The 17,195-nt window shown below is 50.8% G+C and overlaps 7 protein-coding genes across 7 annotated transcripts; 3 read left to right on the forward strand and 4 right to left on the reverse strand.

Moving 5' to 3' along the window:
• Positions 1 to 333: 333 nt before the first annotated feature.
• On the reverse strand, positions 334 to 2,584 carry ASPSYDRAFT_159650 (uncharacterized protein; the record flags this gene model as incomplete). The annotated part of the gene is made up of 4 exons (XM_040842846.1): positions 334 to 1,014; positions 1,069 to 1,735; positions 1,786 to 2,159; positions 2,219 to 2,584. The coding sequence occupies 4 exons, from the start codon at positions 2,582 to 2,584 to the stop codon at positions 334 to 336; spliced, it is 2,088 nt and encodes a 695-aa protein (XP_040698848.1).
• A 1,049-nt stretch (positions 2,585 to 3,633) lies between these two features.
• On the reverse strand, positions 3,634 to 4,594 carry ASPSYDRAFT_209242 (pectate lyase; the record flags this gene model as incomplete). Its single annotated transcript, XM_040843960.1, has 2 exons — positions 3,634 to 4,079; positions 4,157 to 4,594. 2 exons carry the CDS (start codon positions 4,592 to 4,594, stop codon positions 3,762 to 3,764), a joined length of 756 nt encoding a protein of 251 aa, XP_040698849.1. The 3' UTR covers positions 3,634 to 3,761.
• A 1,479-nt stretch (positions 4,595 to 6,073) lies between these two features.
• On the forward strand, positions 6,074 to 6,820 carry ASPSYDRAFT_93067 (uncharacterized protein; the record flags this gene model as incomplete). Its single annotated transcript, XM_040852776.1, has 1 exon — positions 6,074 to 6,820. One exon carries the CDS (start codon positions 6,074 to 6,076, stop codon positions 6,818 to 6,820), a length of 747 nt encoding a protein of 248 aa, XP_040698850.1.
• Positions 6,821 to 6,993: 173 nt separating this feature from the next.
• ASPSYDRAFT_159060 (uncharacterized protein) lies at positions 6,994 to 7,821 on the reverse strand (the record flags this gene model as incomplete). The annotated part of the gene is made up of 1 exon (XM_040842790.1): positions 6,994 to 7,821. One exon carries the CDS (start codon positions 7,819 to 7,821, stop codon positions 6,994 to 6,996), a length of 828 nt encoding a protein of 275 aa, XP_040698851.1.
• Positions 7,822 to 10,316: 2,495 nt separating this feature from the next.
• ASPSYDRAFT_49188 (uncharacterized protein) lies at positions 10,317 to 11,296 on the forward strand. Its single transcript, XM_040847791.1, has one exon. It carries the CDS (start codon positions 10,371 to 10,373, stop codon positions 11,247 to 11,249), a length of 879 nt encoding a protein of 292 aa, XP_040698852.1. The 5' UTR covers positions 10,317 to 10,370; the 3' UTR covers positions 11,250 to 11,296.
• An 81-nt stretch (positions 11,297 to 11,377) lies between these two features.
• Positions 11,378 to 12,937, reverse strand: aglA (putative alpha-galactosidase; the record flags this gene model as incomplete). Its single annotated transcript, XM_040849902.1, has 1 exon — positions 11,378 to 12,937. The coding sequence occupies one exon, from the start codon at positions 12,935 to 12,937 to the stop codon at positions 11,378 to 11,380; it is 1,560 nt and encodes a 519-aa protein (XP_040698853.1).
• A 2,523-nt stretch (positions 12,938 to 15,460) lies between these two features.
• ASPSYDRAFT_135531 (uncharacterized protein) lies at positions 15,461 to 16,524 on the forward strand. Its single transcript, XM_040840727.1, has 2 exons — positions 15,461 to 15,788; positions 15,840 to 16,524. Exons 1-2 carry the CDS (start codon positions 15,551 to 15,553, stop codon positions 16,349 to 16,351), a joined length of 750 nt encoding a protein of 249 aa, XP_040698854.1. The 5' UTR covers positions 15,461 to 15,550; the 3' UTR covers positions 16,352 to 16,524.
• Positions 16,525 to 17,195: the final 671 nt, after the last annotated feature.

Genomic DNA, 17,195 nt, shown 5'->3' on the forward strand with positions numbered 1-17,195 from the left:
CCAGATAACGGCACATCAAGCAATGTTCGGTCTCACTCCAGCTACATGGAAATTTTAAACATTAAACTATTAGTGTGGCTCTTGGTTTTGCTTTATTTGTCATGGTATAACAGGAACATGGTAGAATTAGTTTGGTGGTTTATTGGATGAACCGAACTACTGCCGAGAAAATATATATTTAGTGTAGATCGAGATCAGGCATCTACCAAGTGAATGAAAAAACAAAAATCAACAATTAATTAAGTCTGATGTAAAGATTCATCTATTCATCTCTAATCTAACTCTATGCAAAACAGTAAATAAAACACCATCGAAAGAAATTAAACCGACAGACTAGAGCTTGCTTTTCGGCGCCGCATTCTTCAAGACATTCTCGTTCCAGGGATACGGGTCGAATACCAAGTCGTTAACCGGGTTCTCCTGGCTCGCCCTCCGGAACAGATCCGGGTAGACGTTGCCGTCGGATCGGCCTAGACTGCTGTCTAGCTGCCAGTCCGGAATCTGCCAGGCATCGACTAACCGCACGGCATGCGGGCGGATCTGGTCGAGGAGCTTCATCACCTCATTTGTCTGGGTGAGGCCGATCTGGCGGACTGTGACGGCGGCGGAAGAGAAGAATTCAGATGATTCGCGTTCCAGGGTGTTCAGAGAGTACAGGCGGAAGAGGCTGCGCATGAGACCCGCAGTCTCGGGGTCAAGAGAGGATGTAAGTTCGGGAGATGTGACAGCCTCGTAGAAGTTCCTGACGACGATGTACTGAGAGAGGGCGGTGGAGAGACGCCAGAAGTTGACGAGGAGGCTGTTCCACGAGCGCTTCTCGACGTCGCGCTGCTTGAGGGTTTCGAAGGTGAGGTGAGCCGTGCGCCAGGCGAAGGCCGCGACAATGTCGCTGTCGTTGCCGAGGATGTCAAACGAGGCACCCTTTTCACGGCGGGCGAGGTAAGCTTGGAGAATGCGAGAGGTGTCGTTTCCGGTACCTTTGCCGGCGAGTACGGCACGGGCGGATTTAAGGAGCTGAATTGTCAGTAATGCGTCTTATAACCGGAAGGGAGGCCGCGGGGAGCTTACATATCGTGCAACTTGTTGGGTCAACATGTAGTTGTCACCTTCCCAGGTCAGTGTGGGGAGGTAATCAGCATACCACGGCCCAATGCCGCTGTAGCTACTGTATCCGTGACCACCACAGGCACGGCGGCACACTTCAAGACCCTCTCCGGCAGAGGTACTAGCCAATGCCTTCAGACCGCACGAGGTGGCGTGAAGGTCCGCGAGAAGGTCGGAGCCAGCCCGAAGCTCTTCTGGACCAGCCCCGCGCTTCTCCTGGTCTGCCTGGGAGGCACTGTTCATTCTCTTCTGGTTCTCCTGGTAGAGGCGCATCATGCCGCGGCCAGTGAAGTGCAGAGCGTACATTGTCGCCAGCAATGGGAGTAGACGGATCTGAACCATCTTGTAGTTGAGGACCTGGTTCTCCTCGGCGCCGGCCTTGGCATCCCGGTCCTGGAACTGTCTTCGCACAGCACAGTAGCGGATGGCAATGGTCACACCACGAGCCAACACACCACCAGCCTGAAGGACAATGTTCGAGCGCACCCACGTCATGGTTCCGTACATGAGTGTCGGTGACGCGGGCCGCACGTACTTATTCGTGGCCTTATCAACCTGGGCAAACCGGGCCAGCATGTTGATGTGGGGGATCTTCAGCTTGTTGAAGAGGAGGAATCCATTGTCCATGGTGCTGCGCCAGTTAGCCTCATTTCCTGTTATTTATTTGCCCGGGATACTCACTTGTAACCAAACTTGGGCCCAATATCACCGACGTAGACATTCTCCAGTGGCTGGTGGCTTTCCAGGTCACGGATCTGGACAACGAACGGGTGAGGGCCGTAGTTCTTGCCAGCAATGAACAACTGCGCCATCACCACAGCATGGTTTGCCGTCCGTCCCAGCGATCCAATCCACCACTTCGACGCGGTCAAGCTCGGAGAGTGGATGACAAAGGTCTGGTCTGAGGGATCCCAGGTAGCGGTTGTCTCCAGCCCACGCACGTTCGATCCGTGACCCAATTCTGTCTGTGCATAGCATCCGATGATCTCGTAGTTCGCGGCTCGCTCGTAGAAAATTTTGCGTTGTTCCGGGGTACTTTGTTCGCGTAGGGTGACCTATCGTACGCCTCACGTTAGCCAACGATCAAGAAACAAGACACAGCGAAAGAGCATACCAAGAACATGGAAGCATGAAGACCGTATGGAGTTGGCTCTGCAACCAGGTCGTTCGCAACGTGATATTCCGTCTCCGTCCAGTTATGCACCTTGCTCAGCTGCTGCAGACGCTTGCCGCGGGCAAGGGCCAGCTGGATCCTCTCGGTCCGCCCGAGAACGTGGTTCTGGGACTTGTCGAACACTTTCTCCGACTTGAGCACGGAGAGGATCTCATCTTGCTTCTGCAGCGCCTTCTTCGTGTGCAGCAGCTCGCCGAGCTTCTCGACATCGACTTTTGACTGGGCACGTTCCTGGGCGAGCAACTGCGTTCCCTGCGGTTCGGTGGGCTTCAGAGCCTGGACCCAGGCGGGGGGAGGACTCGGCATCGTGGCGGGCGGTGGGGGGTAAGGCAGGAAAGAGAGAAATATAGCAGAAAGCTAGAGATAAAGAGAAACCGAGGGAGAAGAAGTAATAAATACGCGGATTGCCCCAGGAAGTGCAGACTCCACGGGGAGAAGGCGAGATGACGGCGAGACCGGAGAGGCCGCAGTGCTCTGGCTGGCCCGAGGGTAATCCCAATCAGGAAATTGCCGAGGCAGACCGGTGGCGGCCTGGGTGCCTTACCAAATTCCTCGTTCTCTAAGTCAGTGCGAACGAACTAAGCACTACTTCCGCTAATTGCGAAGTGGGCTGGCGGAGGACAAAGTCGGCTTGTCAGAAAATGTCGGGAATCCCTTTGCCGAGTGGCCTTCATCGCCCGACGCACGATGGATTTAGTGTGCGACGGACTGCCTCCCTTTGGCCGAAGACGGCAGTTGATGAACCCTTGCCCTGTTATCTTAACGATCAGTGCTGATCCAGGCTGTCTGGTGTTTTCACGTGGTTCTGCCAGCTCATGCCGTTTTTCTCGGTGCAGTAAAGTCGGGTTCTTGCTCTCGGAGGATCTGTCTCTTGGGAGATTGCCCCGAAACGCAGCGCAATCACATGCAATCTGATAGTACACCACGCCCTGAGCTTGTGGGAGCTCCTGCGCTTTTATCCTCTGAATAGCACCCCTTTCGTCTCGCTTTTCGGTTCCCCGAGGCAGCTGGACCTTGAATTATCGGAATAACGCGGGATCCCTTGATCCCTGCTCAATCTTCAGAGCCTCAACCACCGCGAATTTCGCCAAGTGACCGTGATTCTCCGACAACATATTTCTTGGTCGACCATGTCTTCCTTACCTGGTTCGAAAAGGGGCTTTCCACATGCTTAGCGACATGTGGGTTGATAGTTGAGCTATGATATCCACCGAACGTAGTCAGCCCTATTCCCATATGTCTTATTAGCTGGGCTTGTGATCCACTCAATATGGTTAATATTGCTACTCTACAGCGCGTGTTTTTCGTGCTTATAGCTCGGTAACTTGAGCATGTTTAGTGATCCCTGCTGCATGGCATGACAAGACTACACATTTTTCTGAGCGGCCATTGAAACATTGACTAAAGTACAGTTCAAGCCCAGCTTCATCATATATACACTGTTGAAATACAGCCCATGCTAAACTCGGATTCGACATGAGCACTACTCACAAGCCGGCAGCTCCTCGAAAACGCAGGCATCAGTAGGATCAGTCGATGTCTCCTCAGGCTCACCACCATCGGCGTCAGCATCGTACGTGGTGCAAATGGCACTGACGTCCGACGCGCAGTTGGTGCCGTCGATGGTTACAACGTCACCGAAGTTGGCATTCGCACCGGCAATGGTCGACCCGTCGACGGCAATAACGTTGCTGATGGTTGCAGAGCGCTGGATGTCGCCGCAGGTTCCGCAGGAGCGATACAGCTTGCCAAAGTCGTAAACCGTGAAGCCGTCGATGATGACCTCGCCGCCGGAGTTGTGCTATACGTCATATCAGCGCTGTTCAGCATAGAAACAAACCGTTTAGCAGAAAAGTAGGCGAGGTAGAGTAGACATACCTGAATAACCTTGTCCTCCGCACCCTGCGCTCCACCGCCGATGATATTGTACGGCCCAGTTCCTGGGTCCTTCAAGGACAGCGCATCCTCACAAACCTTCTCCCACCAGACATTCTCAATTGTGCAGGCGCCGAGACAGTAAACGCCCTCTATCTGGTCGGGCCCGATAATGGCATTGCGAAGCGTTCCGCCTTCTTGGACGATGAAGACGGTGTCAGACTCCCCGCCCTCTTCCTGACCAGTGCATTCGACGCCGCGGCCGAAGGTCTGGAGCTCGCCGTCGTAGGTCTCGCCGGCGGCGATCTCGTACGGCTCGTCAAAGGTAACGCTACCGGTTGAGGAGGGAAGAGGGAAGGTGAATCGCTTTGCCAGCTTGGGGGCTGCGAGGGCAGTTGTGGCCAGAAGAGGAAGAACGAGTATCTTAGAGAGGACAGGCATGGCGATGGTATAGTATAAGCAGTATAACCAGTTATGAGTTCAGGTAATTCAAGTACTACTGAAGTCGTCGAACCCATTAACGACCAAATCGAAGCCTTTATACCTTTCTAGACCCTGCCCAGATACGAGCATACTTCGTATAAATTCCTACATTACTTCACCCCCACTTGGCGTTTCACCTCATCGACGATCAAAACAATATCCCATCCATCCACCGCACCCAGATGCACCGGCCCTCTTCCTGATAAGTGCAGAAAACACCCCGGACTTCCCCTGCCAAGTTGCCAAACAGCAACAGGCACCGCCGATCAGTTCTCTCCAGCCGAGTAGCCTAAGCATGGCGGCCGCTTGGCACTCTATCTCCGCCGCGCCGAGATGACGATCCCTTCGTTTGGAAAGGTGCCATTCGCGGAACTTTTTCAATTCCCCGCCGTCGTTTCTTCACGGTGTTTGAGGGGTCTTGAAACTTGATCCTGTTCCGGTGGGGTAGTGCTGTAGCACTGTAGGACAAGGGGTTGGTCTATGCGTCAAACGATGTTCAATTGATGGCTGTTCAAGGCAATTAATACGATACGAAGACTAAGTTAGTTCTTCGTTCCCAAGTAACAGCCAGACAGTTACTTGCTTCAGCTGTGTGGTTTATTGTTGGAGGAAGACGCCTATTTCCAACTTCAATCAAAATAGAGATATTCCCAACTTGCTCCTGCCCACGAGATGATATTGAAAAGGCTGATGCTTATATGCGCCACTAATATATATAAATAGGTAACGAGTATGATAGCTTAGAATCACCTACCAAATTAAGCGGTATACTCGGTCAACGAAAGGTAGTTGGAAGGTAAGTAAAAGCGTCGACGATTGAGCCAATCGCGGGGCTGGACCTCTTGAAAATAGAAAGATCTGGGCCAGGTACGAGAGGCGTTTCAGGATTTCCTGGACGATAGTTCTCAATAGATAGTCAGAGTAGAGCTGGCTTAGGGTACTTCTCAATTGGCGGGGATATGTGCAAGGGTACGTGCGTTCCGGTGCGAATTCATAACTGGTGGCATGCGGGGAAGATAGACCAGGCTGGGATACTGTACACAAGCCAAGCGGTAAGCAAGGCTGTGCAGGCTTTGATACCCTGTCTGGACTCTGGGCTCTTCAGCCTTGCGCGTTGTGAGCCAATCGTGCTGGCACGACAACTGACAGATGACTCCTTGAGCAAGGAATCTTTCGATCAAGAGCTTAACAAGATGGTTTGACTGGGTAGCTTCAGTACCACCAAAGGCTGAAATAGCTGGAGACAGGAACTGACTGGTGCCCACTACACCCATACTCAATCATTCCATTCGTGCAGTTACTGTGGCCAAGTCCATAATACACCACCAATTCCAGCAGCTACAACATATAAACCCAGTTTACCCCCTACCTCTCAATCAAACTCCGTAACTCAATCCCTTCTTCGTTCAATATTCCTTACTACCAACCACCGACAAAATGCAAGACGACCCTTCCATGCCCGCTGGCAGCAGAAAGAAATTCACCCCAGATGGCACCAGCAAGCCCTACCACGGCCACTCCGTCATCTGCCACGTCCCCCCAGACTCTCCGCTCCGCCCAACCCTCAACCGCATCCGAGCAGCCCTAGCCTCGCACCCACTCGCCCAATCCATCCTCCCAGGGGAATGCATCCTCCCCGACGAAAGCTCCCACATGACCGTCTTCATCTGCGTGCGGAACCGCGAACGCGGCGAAAATGTCATGCCGTGGCTCGGCGCGCACGCCCAGGCCGCAGTGGACCAGATAGGACTTGACGGAGATTACAACGAGTGGTTGGACTATACAGCTTCGCGGGTCGCGGCGCTGGCAGAGACTCTATCTCCTGCAGCGCAGCCGCCGTACGTGCTTGATCTCGCGCCTGAGATTCCTCCGATCGGAGCTACCATCGGCTTGAGACTGCATCCTAGGGACGATGCCCTGTGGGATCTGCGTGAGGAGTTATCGGCGGCGACGGGGATCAGGCATGACAACCATGACGACTATAAGTTTCATGTCACCCTGGCTTATACGGTGCGCCAGGTGATGCCGGATGAGGAGGCGGAGCTGAGGGCTGTGGTTGAGAAGGAGCTTGTGGATGCGCCGAGTACAGTGGTGTTTCCGAGGGTGGCGCTCTGTTCGTTTGAGGATATGCAGAATTTCGACGTTGAGGTTGTTTTGGGGGATGTCGATGAACATGTCAATTAAGATCGCACAGTGTCTACTGCATTGCATTCTGGAATGCTATTTCATATCATGCTTTCAAGTATATCAAATTTATATCCATAAATGTATCAAGTAGCTCGAGCTCCGTCGAATACAGCCAACGGCGAAGAGAAAGTAACTGTTACCGGAAAAGGCCGATGAAAGCCACAGCCCACTCAGGGTTTGATCCAAATCGCAGCGTACCGGTCGCCAGAAGGAGTGTCATACCCACTCAGGACGTCAATCACATACCCATCAGCCTTGAACTTATCAAAGTTCTTCTGGAAGCCCGGCGAGTCCATTCCACTGCGAGCCTCCCAGGCCCCCGAAGTCGAGTTGTCCCAGACACCAGCATAGTAAACGGTATCCTTAACCGTATATCCATTGACATCAGTAAGCCGATATCCATCCTCAAGATACTCATCGAATCTCTTCTGAAGACCATCCGAGCTCATATCAACCCACGAGGCCCAAGCAACATCCTCATCCCCAGTCTTCTCCCAGATCGCAGCATAGCGCGCCTCTCCCTTAACCTCATACCCACTCGCATGCACAAGCCTATACCCCTCTTTATTCACATACTGCTCAAAATACTTCTTCAAGCCAGCCTCATCCATCCCATGACGCGCCACCCAAGGGCCCGAGGCCGTCTTATCCCAAATAGCAGCATAATACGTCTCCCCACCAACATTATACCCATTCACCTGACGCAGTCTATACCCGTCGCCAACATACTTGTCGAATTTCTGCTGATACGCAGCGGCCGTCATGCGCGTGTGCGACCACCACGCAACACCTGCCTCATTCTTCTCGAAGATCGCGGCGTAGTTGGCTTCGCCGTCGCGCTGGTATCCGCTCACGCTGTTGACTTTGAACCCCTGGCTGAGGTAGTGGTCGAAGGTGGATTGGTATTCGGCGGTGTTCATGCGGTAGTGCGCATGCCATTCGGGGTCTTTGGCGAAGACGGCGGTGGCGAGCGCCGTGGCTAGGAGGAGGAATTTCATCGTAGATAAAATAGTATGATTTGATTCAATGGGGTGGATAGGGTTGGTGGGTAGGTAGAACTCGAGGGTCAAGAATGTCTGTGGGACGGTGTTGGACGGTGTTTATATACCCCTGCCTTGTGAGGATATTCTGAACGAGCGACAATACTGCAGGACATTCCCAGCTCGACTCTGGGCTAATAATAACAACAACAGTGCGTTCCTGCTTGTTGGATGGATGTACCTGCAGCTCTTCCAGGCAATCTCGCTGTTTTTAACTTAAACAGGTCTAGAGGGCCGGAAATATGATCCTCTCCCATCGTCACAACCTAAAATAAGCTAAAAAAAGGCTGAATACGAGAGGGGCACATGTTCGCTAATCTCCCACTCGTAAAAGTGGGCTATTTGATTCGTCGAGGTGTGAAGGAAGCATGCTAAGTGGGAATACGAGGTCAAGTCAGGGCACCGCCTCAGCGAGCTCCGTGGGTGGTTCACTTGGATGAATGTTGATATCCAGGAATAACCAGGTAAAATAGATACCGGATTTGATTGGCCTTTTGAAAGGAATTACAGTGGAAGCTTGAGCAAGACAACATTGGTACTCGTTAATCTGGCTACTCCATACAAGAATATCACCACTTCCCATGATGGAGAAGGAAAGGAATTATCAGCTGCTTCGACATGGATAGAAAGTCTCTCTGATTAATCTAATGTATTTGCCAATTATAGCTCTGGTAAAATGAGTGAACGGTATCCCACTGGCTTTTCGAGGTAACTTGATTACATGGCAAACCGCGAAAAATGGGCTTGTAAAGAAGTTTTCACCTTCTGCCACGGAGTTTCCTTGAGTTAAAGTGCATGAAGGGAGACACCCGGGTACTATATTACCGAGAAACAAGGTCTCAACCGGACTGACCTGTCTATAACAAGGGACTGGGTATATACGAAAGATCGGTTCCGACGTGCCTCCAGCACCAATGGACCTGAAAGATGACCCCATCCTCTCCATCGAATCCTGCGGATCCTGTCCAGGTTGCCGATTTGGACATCCTTCGTACTGCTAGGGTGCAAAACTCCACCCAGGGTTGTTCAAACCCCCTGGTTGGCGGGTTTTTTCGGACAATCGAGCCTCGGAAACCCAGTCGTAAACGAGAGTGGCATTGTTAACCTTTCAGGATCGTCAAATCATGAGAGGTCTTCAGTTGTTCACTCCACTGGATTGCGGATTCAGACTGGGGCTGGGGCCGGTTCGAAGCTGGCAAAGGCGCAGCCCGAGGATGATGTTGCTATTATTGACCGCACGATGGCTATACGGGATATGAAAGGAAGGCATACGGTGAATCCTACTATACTCTGGTAGACTATGACAGTATTTAATCTGTTAAATTGTGTAAATTTATGGGAAGCAGTAGCTGGAGTGAAGCCGTTATCTCCCCGCTGCAGATTTTGTGGCCCGCACCACAACAATCACTTTGATATTGGTCACTATTTATCATTTATTTTGCTGTATTGATTCCCTGCAAAGTCAATACTACTAATAGCCAGTCTGCCAGAATTCAAGAAGAAATGGTCTTTCAAATGCCCTCCCGAAATGGAGATACACCTGTTCATTAACGGCCAGGTAGGTGGCTCGAGACCAAAATCACGCTTTGCTTAACCTGATTATTTGGATCGTGTAGTTTCGCTCTGCTTCAGTGCAGCCACTTCCCGTTCAAGATCGCCTACAGCATTGGAACAGGTAGCTCTAGGTACGTTAGCCTCACAAAACAGGCAGACTTGTCTGACTCCCCCTGCACAGTTTCCGAAGATTCAGTCGAAGATACAAACGACGCAGTCGCAGCAGCACAGGCAGCATTCCCCTCATGGTCCGCCCTTTCACCCGACGACCGCGGGACTTGAATGGACAAGCTGGAAGAAGTGCATTCACGACGACGGATTTGGATAACCAGCTGGATTGCAACCAGGCTAAGGTGCCATTTTCAACACAAGCATGAATCCAACTGTCCGCTAGCTGTCTATTTCGATTGCGCTGTGATGTAGTATGTCTGTTACAGCCATCACGTATTCCTGCCATTGCAGGTCCTCCTGCATGGATTCGTCTTGACTTACGAGCGGTATGGTATTTATCCTACGTTATCCCATTGTTGAACCGTACCATTAACATATACTGAATGTAACAGTTCTCCTCACGCATACATAACAGCACTGGATGCCATGGCAGTGGAGAAAGCAGTAACCCTAGTCAATTTGGTACCCCGCGTCTATCAATTGAACCTTCCTGGACGCTAAAGTTCACTAGGGCGTCCTGAAATGCAACATTACAGAGGCATTGTACCAGCTGGAAGATCGACCGGCTCGTACAAGAAATCCACGATGTAGCCTGGGGTTGACTCACAGCCTACGATGATACGTTACGCTTGCCCGGCCCCGTGTGCATATGGCTTGCCATTGTTTATCGTGCTGGAACTTTCCGATATCATCAGCTTGAGGAAGCTATATAACATACCGGTCTCGATATATAATACGTCCAACAATTCTTCAGTCACGCTGAACATAGCCAAACTACCAACATGCCTGCCCGAAAGCTCTCTAGCTACCTAGCCTCTCTCCGACGCGACGGGTTCGTCGTCGTCAGAAATATCGTCACGCCCCAGCAACTCAATGACCTCCGCGCCGCCAGTAAACAGGTCGAAGCACTCGCTCGCTCGGGGGAATGGCCACACGTTCGCACAGTAGGCAAACAATTCCCACCGTGGCAATTCAATCCCGAAAAGGGAATCTGGGGCGTCCAACACCTGCTGAGCCCCGACCTTCCCGGCCACGAGATTTTCACGAGGCTGTACTTCTCCGAACAGATTCTCAGCATCGTTCGGGATATACTATCTTGTACAGACGACGAGTTGGTTCTAGAGGTATTCAACATGCTCGTCCGCCCGGAATCACAATTCGATCTGCGATGGCACCGCGATGATATCCCCGCCGACGCGACAGCCGAGAAGGAGATGGAGAGGCTTGAACGTCCGAGCTTCCACGCACAGTATAACTTCGCCTTATATGACGACGACAGCCTGGTCCTTGTGCCGGGTTCGCATGCGCGTGCGCGTACGGAGACGGAGCGGAACGCTGACCCCTTTGCCGCGGAATTGCCCAACCAGCTTGTTGTGGAGCTGAGGGCTGGGGATATTGCGTTTTATAATAATAATATCTTGCACCGGGGGGTGTATGATCATACAAAGGAGCGGGTTACGCTGCATGGGTCTGTTGGGCATGTTGGTGGTAGTAGGCTGCGGGCGACGAATGTGCTGCAGCATGGGTTTAGCAGGTGGATTGGGGATTTGGATTTTTCGAGACTTGGGGATGGTGAGAGGGAGAGGGCCGAGGGTATGAGGGATAGATTGGTTAAGATGGGGAGTGAGACAGGTGAGGTTGGGTTTTCGTTGCAGGGTTAACTCCGTATTATTGTATCAATTGGAATCCAGCAGTTTCAAACATATGAGGTGTGATATTCAAATAGACATATATGATATTGGCTGTCATAAATTCCTTCACACAACGCATTAGTAGCTCAGGAGACTACCTAAATGCCAACAGTGACACCGACAGGAAGGCCATGTACCTGCTCGTTAAGCTCATAACCGCACTTAACAGCAGTAGCGACCCCATTGGCCTCCTCCGTCAGGCAGTTATTGGAATTGCCATTAACTAAATTACCCGAGACCCCGTAACTCCACGAATCCGAATGACAGCCAGACTGAGAAGACAAAACCGCCCCCTCCTGGTCGACGATGCAATCTTCAGGGCGCAGGACGCTACTGATGTGGCCGTCCGAGCGAATACTCCAGGTCTGCGCATCAGATCCATCACATGTATCGAAGATGACGTTGCCAGAGGAATTATCAGTGAGACACTTCATGCTGCGCGTGTTGAATATAAGGCCGGTAGGTGTAACAGGGCCAGCGGAGTTGGCGATACGGAAGACACCAGTTCCGTGGGAGGCGACACTTGTCGCCGTAATACCATTTTCGCTGCTGGAGATGTCAATGGTCTCGCCTGTCCATAGGTTCTTGACGCTGAAACCCTTCACATGTCGGAGTGTGCTGGGGGAGAAACCGATGCGCGTCCAGGGTATTGCAATGTCGGCCACCGAGTCGCCCTTGTTCAGGGCTACGAGAACGCGGTCTCCGTTGTCAAGGCTCTTCGATAAGACATCCCACGTGTTATCACGGCTAACGAGTGTCGCCTGCTGGATCAACCTATCCTGGTTGACGGCGATGAGGTCTTTATTAGTGAGGTACTCGACCTCTTCAGCTGTGGTAGCAGTCAAGTCTGTGCTAAGAATCAGGGGCGCGGAAAACGCGCACCAAAGGGCAAAGTGGCTTTTCTTCTCGTCAAGGCTATACGAAGGATGGTCGACATTCAGAAAGTCGGGATCGTTGAAGTAGCCCGGCTTCTGGTAGCGCGCCAGACGGACGTGATAGTTGTAGTTGTTCATCATGCTACCCCAGGAGTCTCCGTCAGGATACGTCTGGATATCATCGGAGTGGCGCGCCAGTTGGCCATACTTCTGGGCCCATCCCATGATAGTGTACCAGTCGGTTAGGTTGTCTTTGCCGGAGAAATACGCCGGGGCAGAGTCAGAGAAGACCATTGGGTTCTCCACGGACGAGAGCAGCCGGTGCCAACGGCTGTAGACCTCATGATAGACCTCCTCAGTGCTAGGCTCAGGCATACTACAACCGTCCATTTTGAGATACTCGAAGCCCCATTTCGCAAAATCGTCGTAGTCGATCTGTTCGTGGTCGAGAGCACCAGGGTACCCGCCACAGGAGAGATTCCCAGCATCGGTGTAGATTCCTGGGATGAAGCCCTTGGACTTGAGATGGGCCGTGAGCCAGTAGAGACCCCGGGGAAATTTTGTGTCATCCCAGACCATGGAGCCATTTGAGGCTCGCTCTTTCGTTGACCATGCGTCGTCAAGGTTGATGCGGTTGTAGCCAGCGGAGAGTAAGCCGTGCTTGATCATGGAATCGGCAGCATCGACGAAAATTGCCTCGCTTATATTGGTCTCGTAGCGAGCCCAGTTGTTAAAGCCCATCGGGGGTAAAGGAAGAATAGGCTGGGGCATGGCAACAGCCATGTGAAGCAGTGAGAGCGTGAACATATGGTTAAACATGGTGTTTCTTCTTGCAACGTAATCGTAAATTCGGACTTGGAATTGAGTTCAGACAAAGCAGTGAACTGTATTTATCCATGCATACATCCCGGACAGCCGATCGGGTCGCGTATTGTGTGCAGTGGAAGCGGGGATCGATGCATCTGTGGTGGCTCCATGTAACGCTCTGGTAGCACCAGCTGGGTATGTTATTGTCCAACGTTGCATGATCGGCAGTTATCACTAAGCATAGCTCCTCATTGCTGAGCTTCTGAGATGCCATTAGCCATTGATCTGTTTACGCAGATCTTGCACGAAGGCAGAAATCATAATGGCACGATCAGCAAATATAATCCAGTATTCTGAATGCCGACTTTGTCAGCTAGCGGAAAGCTAAGCGATATTTAGTCAATTTGTTGGAAAACCATGCAAGTCCAGTCAAACCATTCACTCACGTAAAACGACACCTGGCAGGAAAGGATCTGACGGAATATATTCATGATCGTTGATATTTCGGTAGTTTGCGGTTCGTAGCCTTGAAAGTATAAACTATTAGCTATGCCGTATAAGCAAATAAATTACCCTAAGAATCCAGGTGAAAGCAAGAGCGGCCCTAACCTTTGTAGTATGAGCATAAAGCGTAGTCGTCGTACCAACCCAGCTGGCGGTCTCACTATACTCTGACAGAGTCCACAGGGAGTTAGACAGAGCCTGCCTCTGTTAATCGCGCACTCCAAGCTGAAAAGTCTCCAATTGCCAACTCCCGTAACTCCGTCTCCTCATTCACCTTGATCAATAGCACTTGCAACATGGTCAGAGACAGCGCCAATCCGGTCAAGCAACGCCGAAATAGAGTCGTCGTCTCTTGCTTCAGCTGTCGCACACTCAAAACTAAATGCGACAACGTCCGCCAATGCACATGGATGCAGGAGGGTATATCTGGAGAACCAGCCCGGGATGCGTGGGTACCATTATCCGGTCATCAGAGCTAGATATCGAACATCTACAGATATGTGTGCAGTCTGGAAAAGCACCCCGAGGCTATAGAAGGATCCCTGCAGCAAACGGATAACAACTCGCGAAGACACCAACCGGGGACGATGCTGCACACGATGTCTCCAAACGCGCTTGCGTGTCCTGCCCCGGGAATACAATAACATCTCCTGCGCCTGTAAGCGGCCGTCAATCGTGGTAGATGCGACTGTCTCCATCGGAACGTCCTTTACCCAGTTAATCCTGCGCAGCATCTACGGACGCGATTCAAAAACCCACTGAGTAATAGCTCCAGACGAGATGCGTGCGAGTAACGAGCCTGGGCTGCTGCTCCATGACTATCTATACGCTCTACCAGCCAACGCAGCCACAGTGCATAGTCGATATTTCGAACACAGACACTATCTGACGCCTCTATTCCACCAGCCCAGCGCATAGGTCATGTTCGATGCGGCGCTTAACTGTCCACCCCAGGAACGGTATAAACATCGCCCTGCCTTCATAATCCTTAATATGATCCTTGCGTTGTGCAGTTCACACTGGCTCGAGGATCGGGCAACCGTTGCTGCGCGGAAGCACTACGACATCGCCATGGTTCTGCTTCAACCTACTCTCCTCAGTGAATGATCTCTCGAGCTGTGTCCAGGCTCTGCTCCTCGGGGCCCGGTATCTCCAAGCAACAGCCACCGGCTCTGCGTGACCGCTGCAATAGAGCCAGCCCATAGATGTCGTTGAGCTGCGACACGAGCAGACTAAAAAAACCGCAGGCTTGGCTTGGTACAATATTTACTACCGTACGCAGCCCTTCCTCGCCATTCCTTGTATCCTTGTGGTAATATTATTATGCCAACGCTTATCAGTATTCAACGCCATGATCACCCTCGTCTCATACATCCTCAACCGGCTCTACTCAAGCGACTAACGCGCCCTCGACAAGATGGACAAAGCCCTGCCCATGACCAAATCCATGTCCTGGAACCATTCCTTTGCCAAATGGGCGCATTCTTTTCTCAAGCAGCTCACTAGCTACATGTTCAATTACTCGTGCCGAAGTAAGAATATCAACCTCAAACCCAAACCAAAGCGGTATATTGAGAATGCCTGTACATATATATGCTCCTGTGTAAGTGGGATTCTTTTTGGCTCCTACCCACACCAAACAGAAACTCAAAATGACTAAACTGTATAAAGACGGCCAGGAACACACTCCGCATTCATTTGATACTAATGTCAGCGCCGCAACTTTCTTCCATTATCTGTTGAGGAGTCAAACTCGTGCGTCTTCCTTCCAGATATCTAGATAAACGGCGATCTAATGAAAAAATACATTTGTTTTAAACCGTTCGTATCCGAAGGTTCTGTCTTATATTACTATCGAACTACTGCATTGTAAAGTTGGGCTTCGTGTCTTGTACAACACGCTAATGCAGCTGCGGCACCTGTGCCACGTCAGCATCAGAATGAGTGAGCGTTGGGAAGAATCTCAGAGCTTTTCTCCCCACTCATCCGAACCCTGTAGCGCTTGCATTTGATACCGGCATCGCACCTAACTTGGCTCCTCGTTGTTCTATATTTCTTCTCTTGGAGGCTTTGGCGGAGTAGAGAATGGCAGACAATCCAATCCCGGCTCCAGACCCTCCTGGTTCTTCCGGATGGGCTCCCAATCTCTCCAACTCCGTGAAAATACAGGTCCCAGATGATATATTATCAGTTGAGCCTCTCTTTCGCTACAATGTTTTGTATTCTCGAGCTAGACTTCTGAAACATTGGAGACAGAGAGACGCCTTGCGTCTCACGGACGATGCCGTAGCTGATATGATCAGGAAGGATTTAGGCCATTACTGTAAGTTTTATACGACACTACTGAGCAAGCATCAATCTAAAAAGAATGCAGCCAAAGCGGTGCAAGATTATCATGCTTTTCGCGCCACAAATAGTTGGATCTACGAGCACGTCAATTTGGAGACCTGCACTAGGTCAATGGCTGAAGTCGACGTGATGAAGTCGGAGCTAGAAGAGCTTGCGCCACTAGGCGTTGAAGCCGGAAGAAGACGCCAGCGAATTCACACTCTTGAAGAGGAAGTTGAAAAGCATTTCCGAGATGAACTGAAAAAAGCTAATCAGTCCGGGATCCGGAAACGAGAGATGCTGATGGAAAAAAATAGGCTTTGGCTTCGGCTAGCGATGGCTCTTTGTGGTGGACTCGCTCTGGTGATTCCAATGCTCATAATGGTTTTACATCCCTCAAAGATTACCAACCTAGTAACTACGACTTGCTTCGTGCTTGCCGTTGCCGTTGGATTAGCGGTATTTATGAGATCATCGGAGCCAAAGGACATTGTAGCATGTACTGCTGCTTATGCCGCGGTCTTGGTTGTGTTTATAGGTGCTGGTGGAGGAGTGTAGGGCTTAGGGGCGCAGATATAAAGAATCGAGATCTCTTCTACCAAGTTTCAGATCACTTCTCGGTGACAAGGGCCAGAAGCCTTGGCATACAATTTATTCCAGAGGAAATCGCGCGTTATTAAGATAGAAGCAGGGCTTCTTATGAGTGAGCTAAAGTTCACTTGTGGCCTCCGGCGTAAATGTTTCCCAACAATCGCAAATATCTATCACTGTCTGCTTACCTTATCCAGCATACTCGGCCAGTTAAGATGTAGTTTCGAAACTTAGCTCATTAAAAAGGAGCTACGGATGAAAAGAGGCTTATATGTCAGAAACTTGGAACCATACTGTCACGATCGCATCCGGTCTGGAGGCAGAGGGGGCGAGCCCTATACAGGAATCGTGGTGTTGAGGGGCGATGGGAGATCTGCTGCCCAAAGTCCACCCGTTTATCATACCCTGACTCGTCGACAAAGAGTATCTCCTATGAATAGGACTCGGATATGTTATATATATACTCATCCCATAAGGCTTGATTAAGCTCTGTTACCTTTTATCACGGCGCCTTCTTCGTCCAACTAATAGAGATACGGGCCTTCCGAATACTGTATATGCCTATAGGTATTTCAAATCCATTGCAGACGAAAACCGCCTTTTCATCCAAGTACAATATAGGCATATTGTCAACAATTTTTGTTCGTTGGCTAGAAAATAAAGCTTGACTATATATGATGATAACCTTCACTCCCTACAATAGTTATACCGTTTCCTTTTTATGGGGTGCTTCTCTATCGTGTTGCTAAGGAGAACAGCCTTAGACTAATGTCTAATTAGATAAATAAAGATAAAATATTTTAATTTATTC

Source organism: Aspergillus sydowii (genome assembly GCF_001890705.1).
Source record: "Aspergillus sydowii CBS 593.65 unplaced genomic scaffold ASPSYscaffold_12, whole genome shotgun sequence".
Classification (NCBI taxonomy): Eukaryota; Fungi; Ascomycota; class Eurotiomycetes; order Eurotiales; family Aspergillaceae; genus Aspergillus; species Aspergillus sydowii.

Excerpts from the sequence above, each read along its gene's own strand:
- ASPSYDRAFT_49188 (XM_040847791.1), top strand. The coding sequence starts at position 10,371 with ATGCCTGCCCGAAAGCTCTCTAGCTACCTAGCCTCTCTCCGACGCGAC.
- ASPSYDRAFT_135531 (XM_040840727.1), top strand. The coding sequence starts at position 15,551 with ATGGCAGACAATCCAATCCCGGCTCCAGACCCTCCTGGTTCTTCCGGA. Across the intron at positions 15,789-15,839 it reads GAAGGATTTAGGCCATTACT|CCAAAGCGGTGCAAGATTAT; the intron begins GTAAGTTTTATA and ends AAAAGAATGCAG.